Source organism: Aptenodytes forsteri, unplaced genomic scaffold (assembly GCF_000699145.1).
Source record: "Aptenodytes forsteri isolate BGI_AS27 unplaced genomic scaffold, ASM69914v1 Scaffold132, whole genome shotgun sequence".
NCBI lineage: Eukaryota > Metazoa > Chordata > Aves > Sphenisciformes > Spheniscidae > Aptenodytes > Aptenodytes forsteri.
The window spans coordinates 1,148,165-1,170,293 of record NW_008795520.1 but is presented as its reverse complement, the minus strand read 5'-3'; the positions used below and the strand labels follow the sequence as shown (position 1 = coordinate 1,170,293).

The window sequence follows — 22,129 nt, the reverse complement described above, 5'->3', positions numbered from 1 at the left end:
ATGGTTTAGTGGGCATGGTGGTGTTGGGTCGATGGTTGGATTCAATGATCTTAGAGGTCTTTTCCAACCTTAATGATTCTATGATTCTATGATTCTCTTGCGCTGCACTACTTCCCAATGTAATCATTGCCATAGGAGTTTATGATCTATTTCTTGACTACCATAAATACATTATTAGTCATATTAGTCTTTCTGTGGCTCAATTCTAATTTATAAAGTGGAGATTAGCAATGGTAACTTTCTTCTGTCTTTTTCTCTTTAAAAGAAGAATTTAGATGAGGCCTATCTCAATTTGTTATCACTGCAGTCAGTTACTCTGATCTTATTTATATGAAATGCTTCCACCCTTGTGTGTCTGTGGTGTGATAAGCTTAAAAATTACATCTGATTAGGTACAAAATTGCATAAAATGGTCTAGACAGCAAAGAGAAAACCACCCCAAGAACACCAAAATGTGAATGATAAAATTGTGTGGTTGTCTGTTCTCCCTTTGAGACCATAATTTCACTAAAACTTTTTAGGTACTAATGAATGGAAGATAAAAGACTACAGATGAGGGAAGAGGCAGGGGGATGAGAAAGATATTCTGGTATGGATGTATGTAAATGGAGGAGATGGGACATGCTAATAGTTCAGAATGTTTAGTTCATTATCTCTTGGGAGTGTATCTTGGAGATATCACTGATGTTTAAATTAGGTATCTTTGATACAATAGAATATGCTGTAGTGTTGACTTTAATACTGGCTTTGGAAAAATAGGATGATATTTTCTTTACTGGAATATTACTTTTAAAAATATCTGATAGTGGTGTTGTCTAGTATTTATCGTCTTGGTCTACACTTCGTACCAGAGGGCTTGCAGAACAGAATGTATTATATGAAGCAGTGGTAGGGATTATCTGGGGTATTTTGGTTTTCAGTGTCATTGGTATCCCAATTATACGTTGCTCAGGTTTTATTTTATATGTCCATACTGTTTAACTAAGATAGGCTTTAAGAGAAAACATCTGGAGAAAATAACATTAGTAATGTTTACTGTGGAAAAAACAGCGCTGACATTGCTTGGCAGGAGGAAATCCATGGCAGAGAATGAATGACAGGGACTGCGACTACCAGGGACTGCCAGCTACTGCTGGAGAAAGTCTATCCCTTTCCAAAGAAGAACACAACTTTGTGTTACTCTTGAACCTCAGTTTCTTGGATTCTTTGGTAGTGTGGTTGACTTTTAGGCCTATTATCCTAGGAGGGAAGAGATAAATATTGCTTTCTTGTTAATACAGACATGACCTTACAGTCTGCTGTTACTTTGCTGTCTTTTTGGGTATATCTTTGAAGATGATTGAAAATAGCCTTGGTAGATTGTTTTAAGAACAGTGGAATTGTGTGAGCATGAGCACATTAGCTGCTCTTGTTTGCTTCTTGGTCAGTTCAGGCTATTGCTTTATCTATGCCTGCACACCTCAGACCTGACCACTGTAAAACCAGACTGGTAGTTGAGACTAGTGGAGGATTTTCTGCTGGCTATAGACATGTGCTTATTTAACTACTACAGAACATCTCTTTTCTAGTGGCCTGTCAAACTGAACTTTATGAGGCTGCAATGTGTTACTGTGTTAACCTTTAAGTTTGGTAATACTTCTGAGAGCTGGGTGGAAGTATGAGAAATTAGCCTTTTTGCTAAAGAAAAATAATTTTAGAGAAAATACCCCAGATTCAAATGTAGGCAAAGGAGGAAATCAAAGTAGATATGAATACCCAAGGTTCATTTTTGTATGCATGCAGCAGCGAGGTGCTAAAAGTGGATATGTATAGATTCATATCCACAGGGCTTGTGTTTTCTATATGTATACCTCTTAGTCTACAACTCTGAAAAGCAGTTGAATTTTGTGTATCATTGGTACATATGCCTATAATCCTACTAGTTGATTGCATTGTGCTTGCAAATTTAAGATGGGGTAATCCTTTGTAAAGCTAATGAAATTCCCTGTTATGCCTAAACATCTGAATGAAGATCCTCTGCATCATCTGAATCTTGCAGTATTTCTGTCAAACAGCCAACACCAGTACACAAACAGGGAATGCAATTATTGGTACAGCTGATACAGAAGAGAGTCTTAGCAGCAGTCAGAAAAGAGCGACTTCCAGAGTGGGTGTGATCCAACCATGCTGCTTCATAATGAGAGGTGAGCTAAATTTTCTTAGAACAAAATCTTCAAGTAATAATTCTGCACTCTGCCAAACCTAAATATGTTATAAAAGTAAAAGCAACCTAAATACAGCAGTGTTTGGTGCTACATATATTCCACAGGCAGACAAAAAAACCCAGTCACATACGCGAGGCTTTGAAATTGGCTAAAGAAATAGAAACTAAAATCAGGAAAAATATAAATTGGAAGCTTCTAAGAAGGGTGGCTTACAGAGGCAAATCTGAGATATGGTTTAGATCTGTTTATATAATCCTTTTAGTGAGGAAAATTCAAAGTGTGTTAGCTATAACTGTCAGCATTTGAATATTTGAAAAGTATCCCCTGCATCTTGAAAGATGACTGATCTTGATAATATTCACTATTTTAATAATAAAGAGCATTATGAATTTTCACTGTTACTCCTTTGGTAGTTATGTCGAAGGAACTCAGATGGAAACTGGGATCTTACTGTATGGGCAATTTCCTGTGACTACCAGAAAGACAGCCTCCATAGGTGGCATTAGAAGGGGAAGGGACTCTGAGAGGGCATATTGTACTCAACGTTTTGGTGACAGGCTTGAATAGACTTTCCCTGCTACCATGTGGCAAGTGTATAAGATATCTCAGGACTGAAGAGCGTTAATCAGTGCTTAGGATACTTGTGAAATCTGTTTTATTATGTGTGGATTTGGCACTGATGCCTATAGTTAAGGTAGTCTAACACTTTCCACTATAATTCTGTTTTCAGTTGCTTATAATTGAGAACATTTTGGGCTGAAACTTTCCATGCTGGGTGTCTGCTTCAGGCTGATTGTTATTTTTCATTTTAGTATAAGTAGTTCAGGTGCTTTTTCAGCTTGAGATTGAGGAAAAATGCATGGTTTAGTGGGAGATGTGCCCCAGTGTAAACAGGGGCTGGTGGAGTGCAAGCCAAACAATTATATCATGTAGTGTGGCGGTGTGCATCAGGTTTGATGGCACTTATGGAGGCAAATGGAGACTAATGCCTTATCAATAAATCCAGATGTCTTTCATAAAAGTGTAAGTAAGATTATTTATTTTTCTATCAAGAGGCTTTAACACTTCCATCTTCTGTAGCTCATTTGAAATATTAGCAAAAATAATTGCAGGAAAGGGATGACTTTGGCCAATCCATGCAAAACTTCTGAAGAAAAAGTCTCTACTTGTGTAAGGTCAAATAAGGTATCTTAGATACCAGTGTCTTTTTTTTTTCTTTCTTTTTTTTTTTTTTTTCTGTGATCTGTTTGTAAAATATGTGCTCCAGTTTAAAGCCACAGCAGCTACAAAGGGTTTTTCTTGAAACTGGCGTTGCTTTTCTGGTCCTTGTGCAAGACCTGATAACAAGGAGAATTTTTCTGTTGCGCTTTCAGTGTTTCTCTTTCTGATTTGCTTCTCCCTCTTTCCCTTCCCAGAAGGGGTAGGAATGTAAGTAGTTTGACTCAAATGCATATGGCCATGGATTGGACTAAGGGGCAGTGGGAACAGATGGGGACAAGCTTGCTTTGAAGACAGAATATAAGAAAACAGAGGAAAGAATTTACAGTGAAATTGCAGATAAAGAGTCAATTTATTTAGCACACTCTCTCTACCAGTGCAGTAGAATTAAGTAGTTTTCCATTTGGATACAAATTCTTCCCCTCAAGGAGGGACCATCACCCTTCTTCCCCGTCTCTTGCTACAAATTTAAAGAAGAAAGCACAAGTTTGTATAGACATATAAAGCGCTAAATACACTCTCACACTGTGGGTTAATGAAAACTGACGACTCCAAATTTTCTTCAGACTTCAAGTGAAAGGAAACACAAGTAAGTATGTGGTTATGGGTGCAGGAAACTTGTTTGGAAGCTGTTGGTACAGGTAAATGATTTTTACTTTTGGCTGACCCTTGGACAGAAATGGAAAGGAAATACCAATATCTACTGAATCAGTATTTTTATTACAAGAAATTGGTCTTAATATAAAAAAAAGGGATTGACTTTGGCTAAAGTCTATAACAGATTATATGCACATATGCATTTTGGGTATTGCTGAGTACTTCCTAGACTGTTTTGCTTTCTTTTTTATAACATTTGGTTTGCTGAAAATCTGTTCTTCCTCTTGATTCACTTACCGTTCTTTTTTTTCTGTAGAGAAGAATATGCTAAAAAAAATCTAGTAAGTATAGAATAGAAAAACAATTTGAATGACATCAGAAATATAGTAAAACTAGAATGATGGCAGACTATAGTAAGAGAATGTTTATACTGGAGTTATTCCACTTCTTATGAATACCTGAGTGTAATTTCTGTTAAAATACAATTTTCTTTGTTTTTTTGGGGGGTTGGTTGGTTTTTTTTTTCACTATTGAAGTTAAAAATAAATTTACTGAAAAGTTTATTTTCAATCTTGCACCAAGTTAACTTTTTTCCTCAGAATTTAGACTATCACTGGCTAGCTTAAATATCTGTGACTAGAATTACTTAAACGGAAGCTGGTTTTATACACTTTTTTCATGGTGATGTTTTTCTTTTAATCACATTTTATTGTGTTACATTTAAAAATTACTCTGATTTAAAATATTTGTTATTACTTTTCTTAAAAGCACAGTTATTGGAAGAGAAGATGATAGCTACCACAACATAATAAACTATTCTGGGATGTAGTTGGGGACTCTGCCACTTTTTCTGTTGAAGCTGAACCACCACACCTATATATTTAAGATTTATAGGGCTAGAAATACATTATCAGAAAGAAGCTTAATAGTAGTTCTGTTAGGATAGAATTGTAGGAATGAAGCAGAGTGGGAAAGTTGTGTTCCCAGCTATGTTCTGTATGTTTTGTCTAGCAGATGTTCAATACAAAAGTAGTCTCTGTAGTAAAGATAAGAGTAAAGGTCTTTCCCATGCTGATGAATGCTTCAGTGGTTAGCTACAGGTGGGGTTCTATCTGTATTTGCTTGTCATTACTTTTCTCTGACCCAGTGAATCTTGTTACACAATGTGACGATTCAGAAGAGCACTGCATCCCAGCCTAACCTCTAGCTCAGGGCTTAGAAGCATTTCTTGAAAGGTGAGAGGTAAGAGTTTGAATGCTTTTTAGGTTGAGAAGTGTGATTAACTAACATCTCTTTTTAGACAACCGAATACGCACTTGCTAGATTCTACTGAAGTTGCACAACTGCTTCATAGCATTTTTTGAAAGAAAGGTATGAGCCAAATGGTTGATTTAGGAACTGTGTGGAAGAGCATAAATTACTAGAATAACTGGGTTTCACAAACATTGGATTTGTCTTAAAAAAAACAGTGGAATATTATCACACCTATTTTACAGAGAGGAATTGGGACATAGAGATTAAGCCAAAAATGAATGTTCTCCTCCCCAAATTAAACTGAGAACCTGGAATGGAAAACTAATTTTTATTGGATAAGTTTGGCAAAGTTCTGTAAACCACTAGATTATGATGGAAAATTTTCAGCTTCACTAACCATCTCTCTCTGTGATATGTTCTCTTGGTTAAAACATGGAGCCATGTTTCTTCTTGGCTCAGAAATTATTGGAAGGCATTGTAAATCTGTGATTCAGAGCATTTTGTGGTCTTGACTCTTGCTGTCCTTGACTTTGCCTCTTCTTTGTGCCTACTTCCATGAAAGGGAGGGAGGAGAGTAGGCTTGAGGAGGAAAAGTGACAGTAAGGCAATTTGAGGTTAGAAAGAGAAAAGATGGTGAGTGATAGAAAACATAGTCCTGTCTGCTGCCTGTACCTCTCTGCCAAAGACTGGTCTTAGTATATGCAGAAGAGCTGATGCAGGCATCCAAAAACTTGCAATTGCAGACTAATTAGCTTGTGAAGGGAAATAATTGCTTGCAATAGGAGTTTCGTAAATCTATTTTACTAGCTCCCCATGTGTCAGTTGTGTGGAGTCCAGAGGACCTATGCTATATACCAAACACCTGAATTTTAGAGTTGATTTTATTCTCTCCAGTATTTTCCTCATTCAGTTCTATTTTGTTTAAGTTCTTGTATCTGACAAAGTTCTGTGGTGTGTTAAGAAACATGACGTATTTGTCCTGTTTTGGTCATTCCCACAGTTCCAAAGGGGATGGACATGTGTACAATAGCTGTGAGGAATACGATTTGAATCTTTCATGATACAAACATCTAAAAAGTGTCATGGCATTACTGAGTATTGTGATACTATTGAACCATTTTGACAAGAGGTCCACAGGATTTTGGGGGGCTGTTTGGTAAGAATGATTTCTCTGTTTTCACGAATACTCTCTTCAGTCAGTTAGATGCAGAGGAGCATCCTGTTCTGGAGACTGCAGCGCAGCTTGTAATGCTTCTTGCTCTCCTCTCACTCAGCATATTCCTTTCCTTTCTGGAGTCCCCCTGGAATATGGACTTCTACAGCATCTCATCTCTCATTTCCTTGAGGCTTGCAGATTCCCATTAATTATGTGAGCATGACTGCTGTAGTCTGCCCTGGCGCTGTGGTGGTGGTAGTGGTGATGTACAACCCGACTGCAGTCTTTACACCTCATCCTTGCTGGAGTAAAAAGGTCATTGCTAGCACACACTGCTCTCAGAAGGAAGTCCTGTGGGAAGTCTGGACAGTAGGGCCAGGTAATATACAGTGTGACAAAGCTTGGCTATGAAGAAGAGAGCACAATGTTAGAGGTACTGAGTTAACACACAGGTGTCAGCATCTGATAATTTTGATACCATTTGAGTCATGGTACAGTATCATCAGAGTGAAGAATGGAGAGCTAGTATGGAAGGAGGAGAACGGATGGATGTAGCCCTATAAAATAAGGGAAATTTTGAAGGGTACTATTACGTTAGAACTCTGAAACCTTCTCTGTTTAAGCCTAATTACTCGGCAAAACTGTAATCTGTTTAGGTGTGAAGTAAATAACAAACACTACCTTTTAATATTTTATGTCAATAAAGAGGAATCTTATGACTAACTGGAGGTATTTACAAATAGCAATTGTGGCGTTTCTGTATGGAAACAACAAGAACATGAGTAGTCCTGTGCACAGACTGAATTTACTAATTATGGTCTTGTACTTTCCACCAGAGAAAATAATTTCACATCTACAGATACATCAGAATGCATTCTTTTGTGTCATTATATCACTTTTATCTTGTTTGGGTTCCCCTTACCTATCTGTTCCCTTGTGAACTGATCATGTCCTAAGTAGTATAAGTCACAGTAGCTGTGGTACGGCCATATGTTTTAAGACAAAAAAAATTTACTGCTTTTATATTACTAGCAATCAAATACTCATTATTATGACTAGTTTCCTGAGATGTTTAAAAAGTAGGGAGGAGGGGTCTTACTTTTTAAGGCAGAATTTCCAATTAAGAAGTGTTTGCTTGTAAGAAGGATGCAGTGACTTTAACACGTTACTGGGGATTCTGCTACTTTCCCAGTTAGTATGGCAATATCTGTGTGTAATGCAACAAAAGATCCAGAGGTTAAAAACGAATACCTATGTTTCTGTCTGTTTTTAGGTACTTCATTTATGCCAGTAGATGGTTTTAATTCCATATCCTGGACTGAATCCAGAATATATGAGGTATATAAACTGGATGCAATTAAGTAGATTTACAGTTGGCCTCTTGGTTTGCCTCTCAGTGAGTATGGTCATGAATGGAATATTTGACACTGAGGACTATCCAGTGTTTCTTCAGTGCTAGTTTGGACTAGAGAATCTTTGGAGTTGGTCAGTAAGATTTGTTTTCTGAGTGAGGCATTAAGTGTTTTTCAGGACCTACATTGGTCCATGAATCTTTTCATAAATTGGGAAGACTGTCAATTCAGTCCACAAGTTTTTGGGACATATATCTTGTAGCAGTTTGCTGTCTGCTGTCAGCTGCCTTGAGTCTGAATGATTAAACTCATTTTAGGGTACTATCAACAAAAAACTTAAGACAGGTCACAGAGTAATACATTGTTGTAATAGTGCCTATGCACAGTTTGGTTTGGTTTATGTTAGGCTGTGCTCTGAATTCTGTGTTCATAGTCTTAGCTGCAGAGATTTAGTAAAGGCAATGAAACATTTTAAATTTTTACTGAAACTGTAAAGTTTGGATTAGCATCTTTGACTATCTTTTGCATGCTTTACAATTTATTCTTTCAAGATACACATTTTATTTATAATGTACCAAATAAGTCTGCATATTTTCTTCTAAATGTTATGTGTCTTTTCTGATATGCCTTGTGTATGAATACTGTCTGACTGTATCCTGCAAATAATTGTTATTTTTACTATAGTAAGTAAAGTAAAGTAAAAGGCATAGTCTAAAAGCACATAGTCTAAAACAATCCTATGTGCCTGCATGTGACACTCACAAGTGTTTCTTATGTGGAGGACCTATACTAAAGGATGTATTTTAAAACATTTTCTGTTTTGTTTATGTAAGATAATGCTAATTTAATATCACAATCCAACTGTTTTCATAGTATCAGTATGTCTATGACTTTCACTGAATTTTGGATTGGTTTCTTAATGCAGTTTTGCATTGGCACTTTTTCATTATTTGAGGCTGTACCAATAAGAATATAATTATTTTGCTACTAAATTTAATTCACTCCTTGGAAAGCACTTTTCCCTTTTTCCTTTGAGAAGCAAAGGCAGGCAGTATGCTTTTTCTCATTGATGATACCCGCATCACTCATAATATTATTGATTTGTTATTTAATTCTGTGCTGTTCAGTTAAAAATTGCAAAGACCTATGTAGAAACTGAAAAAAATTACTTAGAATAGCAACAAACATAAGAGTTTTCAAATTTAGAAACCAAGGTTTTAGGTTCTACATATTTCTACTTAAAAGAAAGAGTTAAAATTCTGAAGAATACACTTAAAAATATATTTTTAGAGGGTCATTTTTACCTGCTTACTTGAAATATACCTAATGTTTAGTTATTTAAGGGGAAAAGATTGCATTACTCTTTCTAATTTTTTTTTTCATTTGAGTTAACATAAGCATTTGCTAAATTGTCCTGAATTATAGAAATCAATTCTAAGATGTGGATGACTTTTATATCTGTTTAGCTATTATGAAAATTTTCTAACTTCTTTGTAGGCTGAATCTTTAGTCCTCCTATACTATAACTTAGTACTGCTGGAAAGTGATATATTTCTTTAAAGTGAAAATATAATCTCATTGTTTTTTAGGCTTACATATATGAAATGTCTTCAAGCACTTTTTCACACAAACTAGGGGGACACACAGAATCTGTCATCAGTGTGACTTTTAGTCCCTCATCTCCACAGGTAAGTCATTGCTTTTTTTCCTCTTTGTAATTAAAATATGTAAAATCTTCACTGTAAGCTTGCTTTTTACTACTCTTCTATTTACCTGCCAATATGCTGTGCAGCCGTAAGGCTGTTCATCTACTTCCAACTATAGTGTGGTTATTGTGTCAATTATAAACTCATGCAAAATGTTGCATGCTACAGAGACAAACGCTCTGACTAACTGCCTACAAGGAAGAGTTCTGGCATGGGAACTATTGCAAACCTGTACTTGCTGAATGTTGGGAAAATGTACATCCACCTCAAATAACCTGAGTAGACTACTCCTAATCCAGAGAATTTAAGAGAGGAATAAGTAGGGGCAGGGAAACTGGAAGGGGCTCAGGCCTGCCGTGATTACTCAAAGGCCTGAAAGATTTAAAAAGCAATGTTATTTTAAATGTGCTGTGTCAGAATAAATAGTGAAATAGCTTTATCACAATGTTTTGAAAAACTATTACTGTTGTGTTTTGAGCCTTTCAGATATTTATAGGTAAAAAGTACTCTGAAGAATTTAGGCATTAGGCAATGACAGTTCCTATTTTTTTACTGATCATTAATACTATGCTGTGTTAACAGCATTATATTTCAATGTAATGGTTTGATTATAGTGCAGCAATATATACACAAGAGTCTGTTGTCTAAGTTTTATCTTGAAACCAGAACTTCCCTACAGCTAGTTTATCACGTGAATTCTTTGTACGCTGTTTCGAATCCTATAGGCTTACCTTCTTTGTTTTCATGTATTGAAACTGCAAAGAAGCTTTCTACTTTCTGTAGAAAGTAGACCATTGACAACAATGGTGCTACTACGAAAAAATATTTATGGAGTAAGTATAATTTCTTTACATGTGGGAGTATTGCCATATTTACATATCTCCTTCCCTTTGTAAATAAAGATGCTAGCATTTCTGTGATTTTAGAATTTCTGGAAGTTTTATTCCTTGTGTATATGTTGTCTGAACTGAGAAATTGTTAATTGCTATCTTGTGGTGAGCATTATGTATTTCTGCTTTTTGGATTCAGCAATGCTATATTCAACCAAATTGGTATAGTTTATTAAATTTTGCACCTGTATAAAGACTAGTTTCAGCTTTAGCACTGAACACAGTTCTGCAAAAAAGATGTTATATACTGAAGAATAGAGCTGACTGTAGTCTTGCAGCATCCTGATCTGTGGTCCAGCTGTTGGAATGCATTTTGGTGGAAAATGTCTTATTAGAGTTTAACTGTTAGAAGTTTAGAGGCTCAGTTGCAATAATACTATGAATCAAGACTTCGAAGTAACTAAGTTCAGGCAAATCAGTTGTTGATCAGAGGGGCAGAATCTATAAGCGGTGTGAAATAAACTTTGGCTGTGGATCCAAGCCAGACTGGTCTAACTCTGAAAGTGTGCCTTGGGGCACAAAGCCTTTAATACTGAACTTTATGAAACATCACACAGTCAATTTAGTATTATGGTTAAGAGCCAAATCTGATGTTCAAGGACCAGAAACACTTTTCTTGAAGAGCTCTTTCCTGAGAAGCAAGAGCTGTGGATTTGAACCAGCTTACAAATTTTCCCATAGATATGGTTCCGGGGGAAGATTTTGAAGCTGTTGTTATCAGGAACACTTTACTAAAAAGCAAGGAATGTGCAGAAACTGCTTCTTTGAAGGATTACAGCTGAAATGTAAATTCTGTTAACCAAGTCGTTCTGTATAATAAGCACTCTGAAATGCTTTCTAAGTAAGTATTTTTGGGGGAGTTGCAGAACCAAAAGAAAATAATCACCTGGGCTTTCCAACATAGGATTTAGCATGAAGTTACATTCAAAGGCACTAGGAGAAGGCACTAGGAGAAGCAGCTAAAAAATGCAATGGTAAGCTTGTAGAGTGGAAAAGAAGAAAACCACAAATGAATCAGAAAAGAGTAATCCCATGCTTTGAAAGAAAGACTTTGTATTAGGCAGACAGAGTTTCCAGCACTGGAAGATTTTTATACCTACAGCTACCACTAGTTAGGGATTTAAAATTGACGCTACTCTTGTTTCATCCAAAGTCTGAATGAATACAGTTAAGAATTGTATTGGGTTCTGAATAACCTCTGCACAAAGCCCCATTGCATTCAAAGGGAAACACTGGCAGGGGAAGGAGTAAGGGGTGAAAAAAGGGAAGTGGCTGATGAAATTCGAACATTATGGCTAAGCTTTCTGCTGTGGAAAGATCCAGCCAAGAGTGAGGTGTACTGACAGCACTCCAGTTCAGTGGTTGCTTGCCCAGCACCTGTCCATGAGGTAGTTTGTTCCAACTGTTATTATAACTCTCACTTGCATAAACGTTCTTCCAGAAAAGAGGGAAAAACCCTGGATGGGTATAATAGTAATGATTTTACTGATGGGGGGCATTGTTGCTTTCATGATATGGTACTCTTGAATGATTTATAAAATAGTTGCTATGAAAGCTGGAGAAGGGGAATAAGATAGAAGCTTTGCATTTATCTTAGGTTTAGTTTCAAGATGATTTCTCTGGTTTAGCTTCTCATTGTCACTTCCTTGATTTTCACTCATTGTTCAAAACTTATGTAATGAAAAGTTTATCTTATCAAAAATATTAATTGAATTTCAATCTATTTTAGGGAATATACATTAAGGGATATTATAGTGTTTAACTGTAATAACTATAACTATTAACTGTAACACATTTGAGTCAATCTAAGTTAAAATAATGTGGGAAGCTTTTCTTCCAAATATGGGAACAATAAATCATGTCTCTCTGAAATGTTTTTGAAGCAGGATAAAAGCAAATGGGGACACTATTGTCATCTGCTGGTTTTTGGTGGCTTTTGTGTAGTTGAGTGTTGGTTTTGTCTATGTACAAGCTGGGTGAACAGTGTGTGGCAAAACCATCTGAGTACACTCTAGCATATTATTGTCCTCATCGGTAGCTGCTTTAAAAAAAAAAAAATGCAGAGAAGAAGAAAAGAAGCTCCAAGCTCTGAGCCAATATACTGTGCTGGAAGTTAGTTTTTCATGACAGAATCATGACTTTGAAATCAGTATGCATTGCTACCACCCTACTGATATACTGAGAGGTAGCTTCGAGAGAGAGAAAGCCCACCCACCCCAAACTACACTTTAATAGAACAAGCCCTGAGCAACCTGATCTGAGTTCAGCATTGACCTTATTTTGTGTAGAAGGTTGGATGAGATGATTTCCTGACGTCCTCAGAAGGCTACCTGTCTGAAATACACAGATATTTAAACACATGCTCAATAAGTCAATGAAGGGCATTTGATGAAAAATTATCAAAAATAGAATTTGCATTGGATGAAATATGGCAAATCTGTTCTATTCTCTTTGGCTATAGGTTTAAAAGAAGTAAATATATGACAGTTTGATGTGACCACCTGACTGATACATTGAGAGATAGCTTCAAGAGAAAAAAAACAAACCAAAACTAGACTATAATGGAAAAAGTCCTCAGCAACCTGGTCTGAGTTCAGTGTTGACCTTACTTAGAGTCGGTTCGATGATAAGATTTCCTGCAGTCCCAACAAAATGAATTATTCTCTTATTTTGTGATAGTGCATATTCTCCAGAAATCTCTTGTCACTGAAGGCATAGTAATTTAAAATTGCCATGTAGAAAACATTAATATCTTTTGATTACCACATAAGTTCAACTTGTGGCCTGTTTATCAGTAAAATATCTAATTTACAAGTGTGGAAGGTATTAATTGAAATTGTTACTCAATAGAATGTTTTTGCATTAATTTATGTCTGATTTTATATTTAGAAGTACAGCTATATTTCAAATAACATTAGTTTCAGGTATTATTATATTGTGGCACGCTTAGGTTAGATAATAACTGACAGTAAGTGCATTACTTGGCAGCTGGAGAAAGTTAAATGAATAGTAGAGATCTGGAAATCTCTTTCACAGCTAGATTTTCATGGGAGCCACTGAAAATTTCATATTGATTTTCTGCTGACCGGCTTGAAGGGAGACATATTTAATGTTCCCAGTAAGGATATTTGCTTGTGGGTCTCTCAGATAGTAATACAATTTAGCACTAAAGCCACCACTTTAGTCAGAATTGGCTACAGGTGGTTTTGGATGTGTCTGGAAATATGAGTTATCGTCTTTTACTAGCTACTAACAAAGTATGCTTTTCCTGGTGGTCACATCTGGAGATTTCACTTTAAAACAACTTGTATGAAAACTCCATTCCTTTGTGATTTTCGTTCACCATTAATGGTTCACTTAATCATAAAATTTTCCACAATGGAGGTAGCTTTTGTAGTGATATGGAAAGCTCTTTTTCAGACTTTAATTTGCCAAGTTTTGGCTTTAGTGTTGAATCAGTCTTGTCTCATCCCTATGTAGGGCACGTTTTTTCCAGTACGATATTCTTCCTTAGGACTCAGGACTATCTTGTTGCAGACTAAATCATGTGGATTTAAAACCTGTGACCAGCTTGACGTCTAATATGATCTCACTGAAGTCAGGAAAGTTCTTTCACATGGTTCTTTTGACCCTGCTGCTTGCCCCAGTCAATCCCAATTACTCCCTTTCATAATCCACAAATACATCAAAACAAGAGGTAAATGGAATTTGGTAATTTTTATTTTTCTTTCTTCTGTAATTTTGTCTCTGAGAGGCATAAGCAGCCAGCTGTCAGCTTTTCTGATCTTCCATTCCAGGAGATCAAATTCAAAGGCTAGAAAATCCCATCAAATTCTAAAAACTCTAGTTTTTCTTTTGCTTTTCTGAACTGGATTTTAAAGTTTTGAATTCTGCTGGAAGACTAGAGTAACTTTCAAAAATTAGGTTTTAAAAAGTTTTCTATAGACTTTTTTTGAAAAATTATTTGGTAGAATCCTTTGTCTTATTTATGGCCCGTGGATGGAACAACCTTTATACTCATGAAAGAAGTAGAAGCAGAAGATGGAAAGTAAGCTAGCTTGGACATCTAAGGGGAAGCTGTAGTCATGTCAGGAAAACTTCAGAGGGAGTGTGTCTGGGAGTGTGAGTGCTCTCTCATAATGAACAAGAAAGCAGCGAGGAAGCAGCAATGAAAAGGCTTGAGATGGAGGTCTGAGGAAAGAGATCAGGACATCTATTTTCAGGGCAGATCGCTCACTTACTTAAGTTAGAATCTGGCAACTCAGGACAGAGATCCTCTTGTACTATTGGAGATAATAAAACCATCCAAATCTATAAAGGGTAGAAATGGTTTACTGAAGCCTCAGAAAGCTAGACACTGAGACGAGGGATGTAAGCACATTTGTGGAAAAGGACACCTGGTAAAAATCTGAAGACTGATTATTTTCTTTTGGATTTTAATTAGCTTTGGAAGGAATAGGCTTTTGCAAATAGGTTACTATTCATCTCAGAAGAGGCATTTTCCTGGAATTTTAGGAAATTCACAGATCGTCCTGAGCTGAACTGAATATGCCTCTACTATGCATGTTAAACAATTACATTTAATTTGCTTATAAAACGGAATTCTCTAAATGCAGTAGTGTCCCACTTAGGAATTATTGGTAAATGAGAAGAAAAGAGATGCTTTTTTTGATCAGAAATGGGCTACTGAATTGTTAATTGTTCTTCAATACAAGAATTCCCAAACTCACTTGTTCTATTGTAGAGGTCCTTTTTATCGTAGGCCTTTCTACTGTAGAGACCTTCAAGCATCTGCTGTGCTGTGCTGCTATCTTAAAGTTTGTACTCATATGCCATTGTAGATGTTAAACACTGTTAAACATATGCCATTGCAGTGTTTGCAGCTGCAGCAGTTTAAGCTAGCATATTTTACTTCATTCTTTTGATGAGCTGGGGCTATATATGCAGTCAGTCAACTGGCTTGGCTGAGAACCTATCGATGCAGAGAGTGATTAAAATTGGGTGACAAATCAGAGAAGACTGTGAAAGAGAGAGACTATTTAATGTTTTTCCAGCATGTCCTCGTGTGTCTTAATATCAAGTCTTCAACTCTTCACTCATTTCACAAGCCTGTTCTCTTTCTACATACTACTATAAGCTGCTGAGGAAGAAATTTCATCAGTCTGTTTTCTTTATGAGCAGTAGTGTGCAGTAATGCAGGCTTTGTATGAAGACTGTCTTTGCCAAAGACTGTACTGCAGTTTGTGTCTGGTGAGAAGTTGTTTCCCTTACCCTCGTCCAGCCAAAGAAGACAGCTGCATTAAAGAGAAAAAAAAGCCTGCTGCTGACCTCATATACATGCTTTCTGAAGTTGAATGTATTTCTCTCCTTGTCTTCTCATTGTACTGTTAGCCAAATCTGTGTACTCTCATTTGTGCAATCTCAGTGAATTGAACGAGGATTTGGAGTGGATATCTCTTAAATTTAATGAACATATCAGTTTAATTTTTCTATCCAATTTACTGAAATAGCAGTCTGACTAAATTTTATTAACATTTTATTTTCATCCACCATCGTGTTCAGTATTCCTCTTCTTTTATCCTCAAATGTACAAATTTATTATCATGGTAATAATTGTAAAAAAAATTGGGATGGCAGTTAATACAACTTATCTTAACTGTCATAGGCTAAAGGCTGTTCCAGTATGATCAACTTGTAAATGGTACCAAGACATTTGTGCAAAGTAGCCAAAGGCAACTGCATGTGCCCTTTCTTATTCTTATAAGACTCTAAGACTTATGAGAGGGAGAGGTTGGACTCACTGGGCCAAACACTGGGGTAAAAGTTCTCTGCAAAACGTAACAGCACCTTGAGAGCTGTTGAGCAAATGAATCATTGTGACAGCGAGTGAGACCTTTGGGGTTTTTTTTTTGTGTAAGACAGTGCTTTTTTAAAAAATTGTTAGCAGTCATTGACTGATGCAGCCGTGTAGTTTACAAGCCCATAACTTGTTAATAATCTATGAGATACTCCTCAAATTTAGAGAATTGCAAAACCATTCAACTTTCAACAGTTAAATGGATTCAGAAACTCAGCAAAAGCACAGAAGTACAGCTTGTCTTTTATCCTAAATTTAGTCCTAGTCTAAGTGGCTTAGGGGAAAAGAGGGGCTTCAGCTGTACCCACCTTTGGGAGATTCTCAAAGTGGACTTGATTTCTTACAGTACCTAGTTTGGCTGTTGCCTTTAAGTCACTGGTTATATTTGCAAATCTTGGCTCTTGCCTTTTTAAAAACTATTTTGATGGAAAAGAATGTAGAGCCTTGCGTTGTACCACACTCCTGCTATGAGGGTGGTTGAGCCTGTGGAGAACCTATTAGCGTGACACAGCAGATAGTCCTACTGCGTTTATTCCAGTCCCTGAGAATTCAGAATCAGAGTTCCTCACTGCACATGTATGTCTCTGCTTATAGCAGGAATACCATTTCTTTTGCAGTTTCTAACAAAACCCAGTAACGCTGTGTGCCCATTAGTATAGGAGTTGATGTTGTTTAGCAGAGAAATTTGTTTATACCAAAGAAATTCTTGTAAGTGCATATGACAACTATAAAGCAGGATGGCAGATTTTAAAAAAGAAAGAAAAAGCCTTCTGTAAGCTAGAAAGGACAATATAATTCAGTTTAATCATGGGATTCTCCAGCCATTCTAAGTGTGTTGCCAGCAAAAAACAGCTGTACACCACATGATTTTAGATAAATATGCTTGCAGTGGCAAGCTTCTCAATTCATAGCACATTTGTCATAAAACCTTTACTGTACTTCTTACAAGTGTAGATATTTCACTGAATGGCACTACTAGGTTGAAAGGGGTGGTACTAAACAATTGGTTACTCAGCTGTTCAATGTGAATTCTGTTTACCAGGAATCTAGACGGGAGGGTGGGGGTCAGTTGTGGACTGGTAAGAGATAGGATTGGCTGGGAGTAGGAAGGAAAGGCACTAACTGTAGTCATAGGGATAATCTGGAGAACAGGCAGCTTCTTGGAAACCATCAGATAGAAAATGAGAGTGAAGAGGGAATGGTGGAGACTAACTGTAAGCACTGGAGGGAAAGAACGTATGTGTGGAGAGAAGCGATGATGTTGGAGAGATGAAGAGAGTGCCTGGAGGGAATGAAAACCCTGCAAAGAGAAGTAAGAGAAGATAACTGCAAGGTTAAGAATGATAGTTTCTGCACTTTTAGTTAAGCCTTTTTTCTGAAAAAGATAGCAAAAGTGAGATGCCTATGGCCTGTTTTTCAGAGTTGCTGAGAACCAGATTGCTCTTGATGTAACAGTTCTGAAAATCACTGTGCTCAATGCCTCAGAAAAAAAATGCTTTTCAAAGGACATGAAGAGAAGCTGCCAGATAAAATAAACCTCTCTTGCTCCCTTCACATACTACACAACTGTCTTCCAGGAGCCAATAATATAATATTGAAAGGGATAAGCAAGTGAACATCTACTTTTTCTGCTCCATGAAGGGGCATGTAGAAAAATATTTTGTGAAGTGTACTTTGTACTTTGAATACAGTCTCCTCCTCTGTCCTGAGAAACTGAAGTGAGGAAGCTTTGCCAAACAGGAAGAACTAAAGGACTAATCATTAGGAGTTTGTTCAGCTATGTTTCTTATTTAATTTATTTACCTAATTTAATTTTCTTACATAGCCCTCTAGGAAGCTGTCCTTCAGGTATCTCATTCCTTTTTCTTGCCATCTTGAAAAGAGTGTCGCTATCATGCATTTCTCTTGCTCAACAAATTATATTCATAAAATGCAGTTGAACACTTGCTGATATTAGAAACCATTCTGCGGGAGGTTTCAGTTCTAAAATTCCTGGGCTTTCATGTAGGACAGATACTAAGCTTCTTCCCCCACTTCAATTAAAATTCAAGCATTTACATTGCAAGAAGATTCTCCCTTCTTACATGGTCTTTAAGAAACTTAGGGCCAAATCGATTGGCAATTATGAGATAAATGTACAGAGGTTGTATAACAAAGCAGAGTTCAGCCATTAAAAATACAATTAGATGAAATACAAAGAAAATGAAGTATGGAGTAAACCACTCTAAATGAGCTTTTGGAAAAGGGAAAGCTAAGTCTTAGCTAACAGATTAAATATGAAAAGAAAAACAGACACAACTTCTGTCTCAAATTAAAATAGCAACATAAAATGATTCCAGCTGTCCGATGGAGTATGATATAGCCACACCAAACATTTTGGCCCAGCTCCTGGCTGTATCTGAACTATGTACATCGTAGTGTGGGGAAGGTGGGAAGCAGAAATTCTTTAAAGCTGCCTTTTGTGCCTCTTTTCTTCCAGTCCACTGCATAAAGTACAGCAGGCTCAGAAGTGCTAGATTCTGCACTCCCTAACAAGTTTTCCCTGTGAGCTGATTTGGCAGCTGGGGGGGCTTCTGTTTTGCCTTCTTTCTTTCAGGCCTGCAGTGTGTGCTGGAGTAGGCAGGGAAGAGTAGATGCTGATAAGGGGATCCTGTGACCCTTTTTCTTATGCCATAGAAATACTCAACAGCTGGAATCACCATTGTTCCTAGCCACTGTGTTTCTGAAAAGTAGTATTTGAGATGTTTAACAATTATGGTAATTCATGCATTAAAATGCTGGCATTGTAATCATTGTTTGATCTATGCTTTTTCATAATTCAGTCACAATGTATCTACTTTGGAGTATCATAGTAGCTGAGACACCCCGTGACATGTTTTTTTACAGAACTGTAGCTGTATTCTATCCAGCTAGTTGCTTACTCATTTAAGAACCTTTCTTGAAACAAATAGATCATTTTCCCAGTGACATACCATACCATACTACAAACGCACATCCGGGACTTATTCCAACATTTATGACCTTCATTTCAGCTCCTCTGCTAAGAACGTCTGGAGACAGTCACACTGACACTTGCCACTGCCTTTTTTGTCTCTGACCAGGTAGCGAGTGACCTATACTGTGCATTGAAGAGAGAAGTAAGGTCTGGAGAAAGACAAAGGATAAAGCTGCAGTTTGTCTTTTAAAATGTCACCTCAGTATGTGTGTCATTCTTTCACCTGAATGCAAATGAACCACTTTTTAACTCAGATAAGGACTCTGAAGAAGGATCAGCAGAGGATGATGGCAGTAGCATGAAATTCTAGTCCAACTGATATCAGTGGCTTTAGTAATTTTACTTCTGGCTTCCCAGAGAAGCTAAACAGAACACTGGTTCATTGCCTGTTATTACTGGAAGCAGGGAGAGAGTGGAAGAAACAGAAATGTGATATAACTTCCAATTATAAGGGAATTACTTGAGACAAAATATACATCTAGCGTTCTTCTAAGGCAGACTGATATTAGATTAGATAATGTTTTAGTTAATTATATTAAGATCTTAGGAAGTGTCTATCATTTATCTTATTATAAGGTTCTCATTTTATCCTGCCATATACCATACTAAAATATGAAACTTTTCTGCTTAGTTGACACCTGCCATGCAATAATCTAAGATGTGAACTTAAAGTAAAAAATGTGTTGTAAAAGAAACTGGGGCTCAATTGTTCAAGAGCTGCTCCTTACAGCTGATTAGTGTTCTCTTGCCATTTCCTAGAGTTCCTACTCCTTGTTTATTAATTGCCCTCTGTCATATTACAGAACATTTAGTTAACAGAAGGAGAAAATCATTAACAATATTTTCTGTGTTTTAAAAAGTATAGGATGTAAAGTTGGATATTTTATATCCTTACATCTTTATCCTTACACTGTTGATGCAAAGGTAGGGAAAACAGATCCAGGTAAATCTTTCTATGACTGTGACAAAAAAGTGTGTCTATTAGGTGAAAGCCAATACATATGGAGAATGCTGAGGAGGTGGTCTGGCAGGCCTTTTGCTCTGCTACACTGCCACTTTCCTGTATAAAATTTCACAAGGATCGTGTACTCAAGAGAGAAGGTGCAATTCTAATTTATATTTACTCACACACAAAATGGGGTTGAAGTTAATGTAAATCAAAACAGAATAACAGTGTGTTGAGTACCTGAAGTCTTCCTGTGTTTTCCAACACTGACTTGAGGTCTTCACACTCAGAGAGGAATCTGGCTCTTCACTTTTAATTTATGTTAATACTAGCTTTCTGTATGACATCTGGTTTTATTTATATTGTTATGTGTAGTTATTTACATGAATGGTGTCACTGAGATCAGTGAAGTTACTGTTGTAAGCAACAGGGCCATGAGTGAAGAAATTAGACTTCATTACGCCTAAGAACTGTATCAATTAAACTTTCTGTTTCCTCAATAGTAGCAAGTTTTCTCTATGTAGAAGCTGCTAACAGGGTGAAATTCACCAGTAATGAATGATGCTTTCAGCAACAGCAAGATTGTCAATGTAAGAGTGTAATAACTTCCTTTCTAAATTTCTATTTTTCATCCTTGTATATCTGTCTCTTACCCACTTAGCTGGTAGCGTGCTTTTCACTTTTTGGTTATATACCTTTGGAGGGGAGCTACCTTCCATGTGTTCCAGATGATCTCTCAAAGATATCAGAAAATATTTTCTCTAGATGTTCAACCTGAAACCTATAGTCATATTACAACTTAGGAACTGTACGTGTGTCATAAATTTGAACTTTTTTTCTAATTCCAGTAGTTCCTATGTTAAGAGTGGCCAGGTACAATAGCAAAACTCACACATGAACACTTCGTGCGATGTTTGCAGTTTAAAAGACTGTAGAAGTGATCACAAGCCTTTTACCACTGGTTATGATGTATGCATTATTTTAATAGATCTTCATAGAAGACTATTTTTATATGTTTTTTAATTAAAACCTAACCTCAGTTCCTGGAAAAAATATGGAGAAGATCATACTGGGTACTATTGAAAGGTATTTAAAGAACAATGCAATCATCAGGCACAGTCAGCGCAGGTTCACAAAGGGGAAGTCCTGTTTAACTAATTCGATATCCTTCTATGATAAAGCCATCTGCCTAGTGGGTTAAGGGAAGGTGGTGGATGTCGCTTTTTGGATTTCAGTAAGGCTCTTGATACTGTCCCTCACAGCATCCTTCTGGACAAGTTGTCCAACTGTGAGATGAGCGGGTACGCAGTGTGCTGAAGAACTTGCTGAACAGCAGGGCTCAAAGGGTTGTAGTGAGTGGAGCTACATCTGGCTGGCGACTAGTCACCAGTGGTGTTCCTCAGGGCTCAATCCTAGGGCCAGTGCTGTTCAATATTTTTATTAATGGTCTGGATGCAGGAGTTGAATGCACAATTAGCAAGTTTGTTGACGATACCAAACTGGGAGGTGCTGTTGACTCTCTTGAGGGATGGGATACCTTGCAGAGGGATCTAGATAGGTTGGACCATTGGGCAATCATTAATGGCATGAAATTTAACAAGTCCAAATGCTGGATTCTGCACCTGGGATGGAGTAACGCCAGGCACAAGTGTAATTTGGGAGACGTGTGGCTGGAGAGCAGCCCTGAAGAAAGGGACCTGGGGGTGCTGGTCGACAGTAGGCTCAATGTGAGTCAGCAGTGTGCCCTGGCAGCCAAGAGGGCAAACAGCATCCTTGGGGTGCGTCAAACAGCATAACCAACTGGTCAAAGGAGGTGATTATCCTGCTGTATTTAGCACTGGTGTGGCCTCACCTTGAATACTGTGTGCAGTTCTGGGCCCCACGATTTAAAAAGGATGTTAACGTCCTTGAATGCGTCCAGAGGAGGGCAACAAAGCTGGTGAAAGGGCTGGAA

The 22,129-nt window shown here is 37.1% G+C and overlaps 1 protein-coding gene across 1 annotated transcript in view; it reads left to right on the top strand.

Annotated features, from left to right (window-relative positions):
- WDR27 (WD repeat domain 27) overlaps positions 1-22,129 on the top strand; it is a 179,157-nt gene that overhangs the window by 68,442 nt on the left and 88,586 nt on the right. Inside the window, exon 23 of the mRNA XM_019472702.1 lies at positions 9,371-9,469. Within this exon, the coding sequence (XP_019328247.1) occupies positions 9,371-9,469 (99 nt within the window). The remainder of the gene's footprint in view (positions 1-9,370; positions 9,470-22,129) is intronic.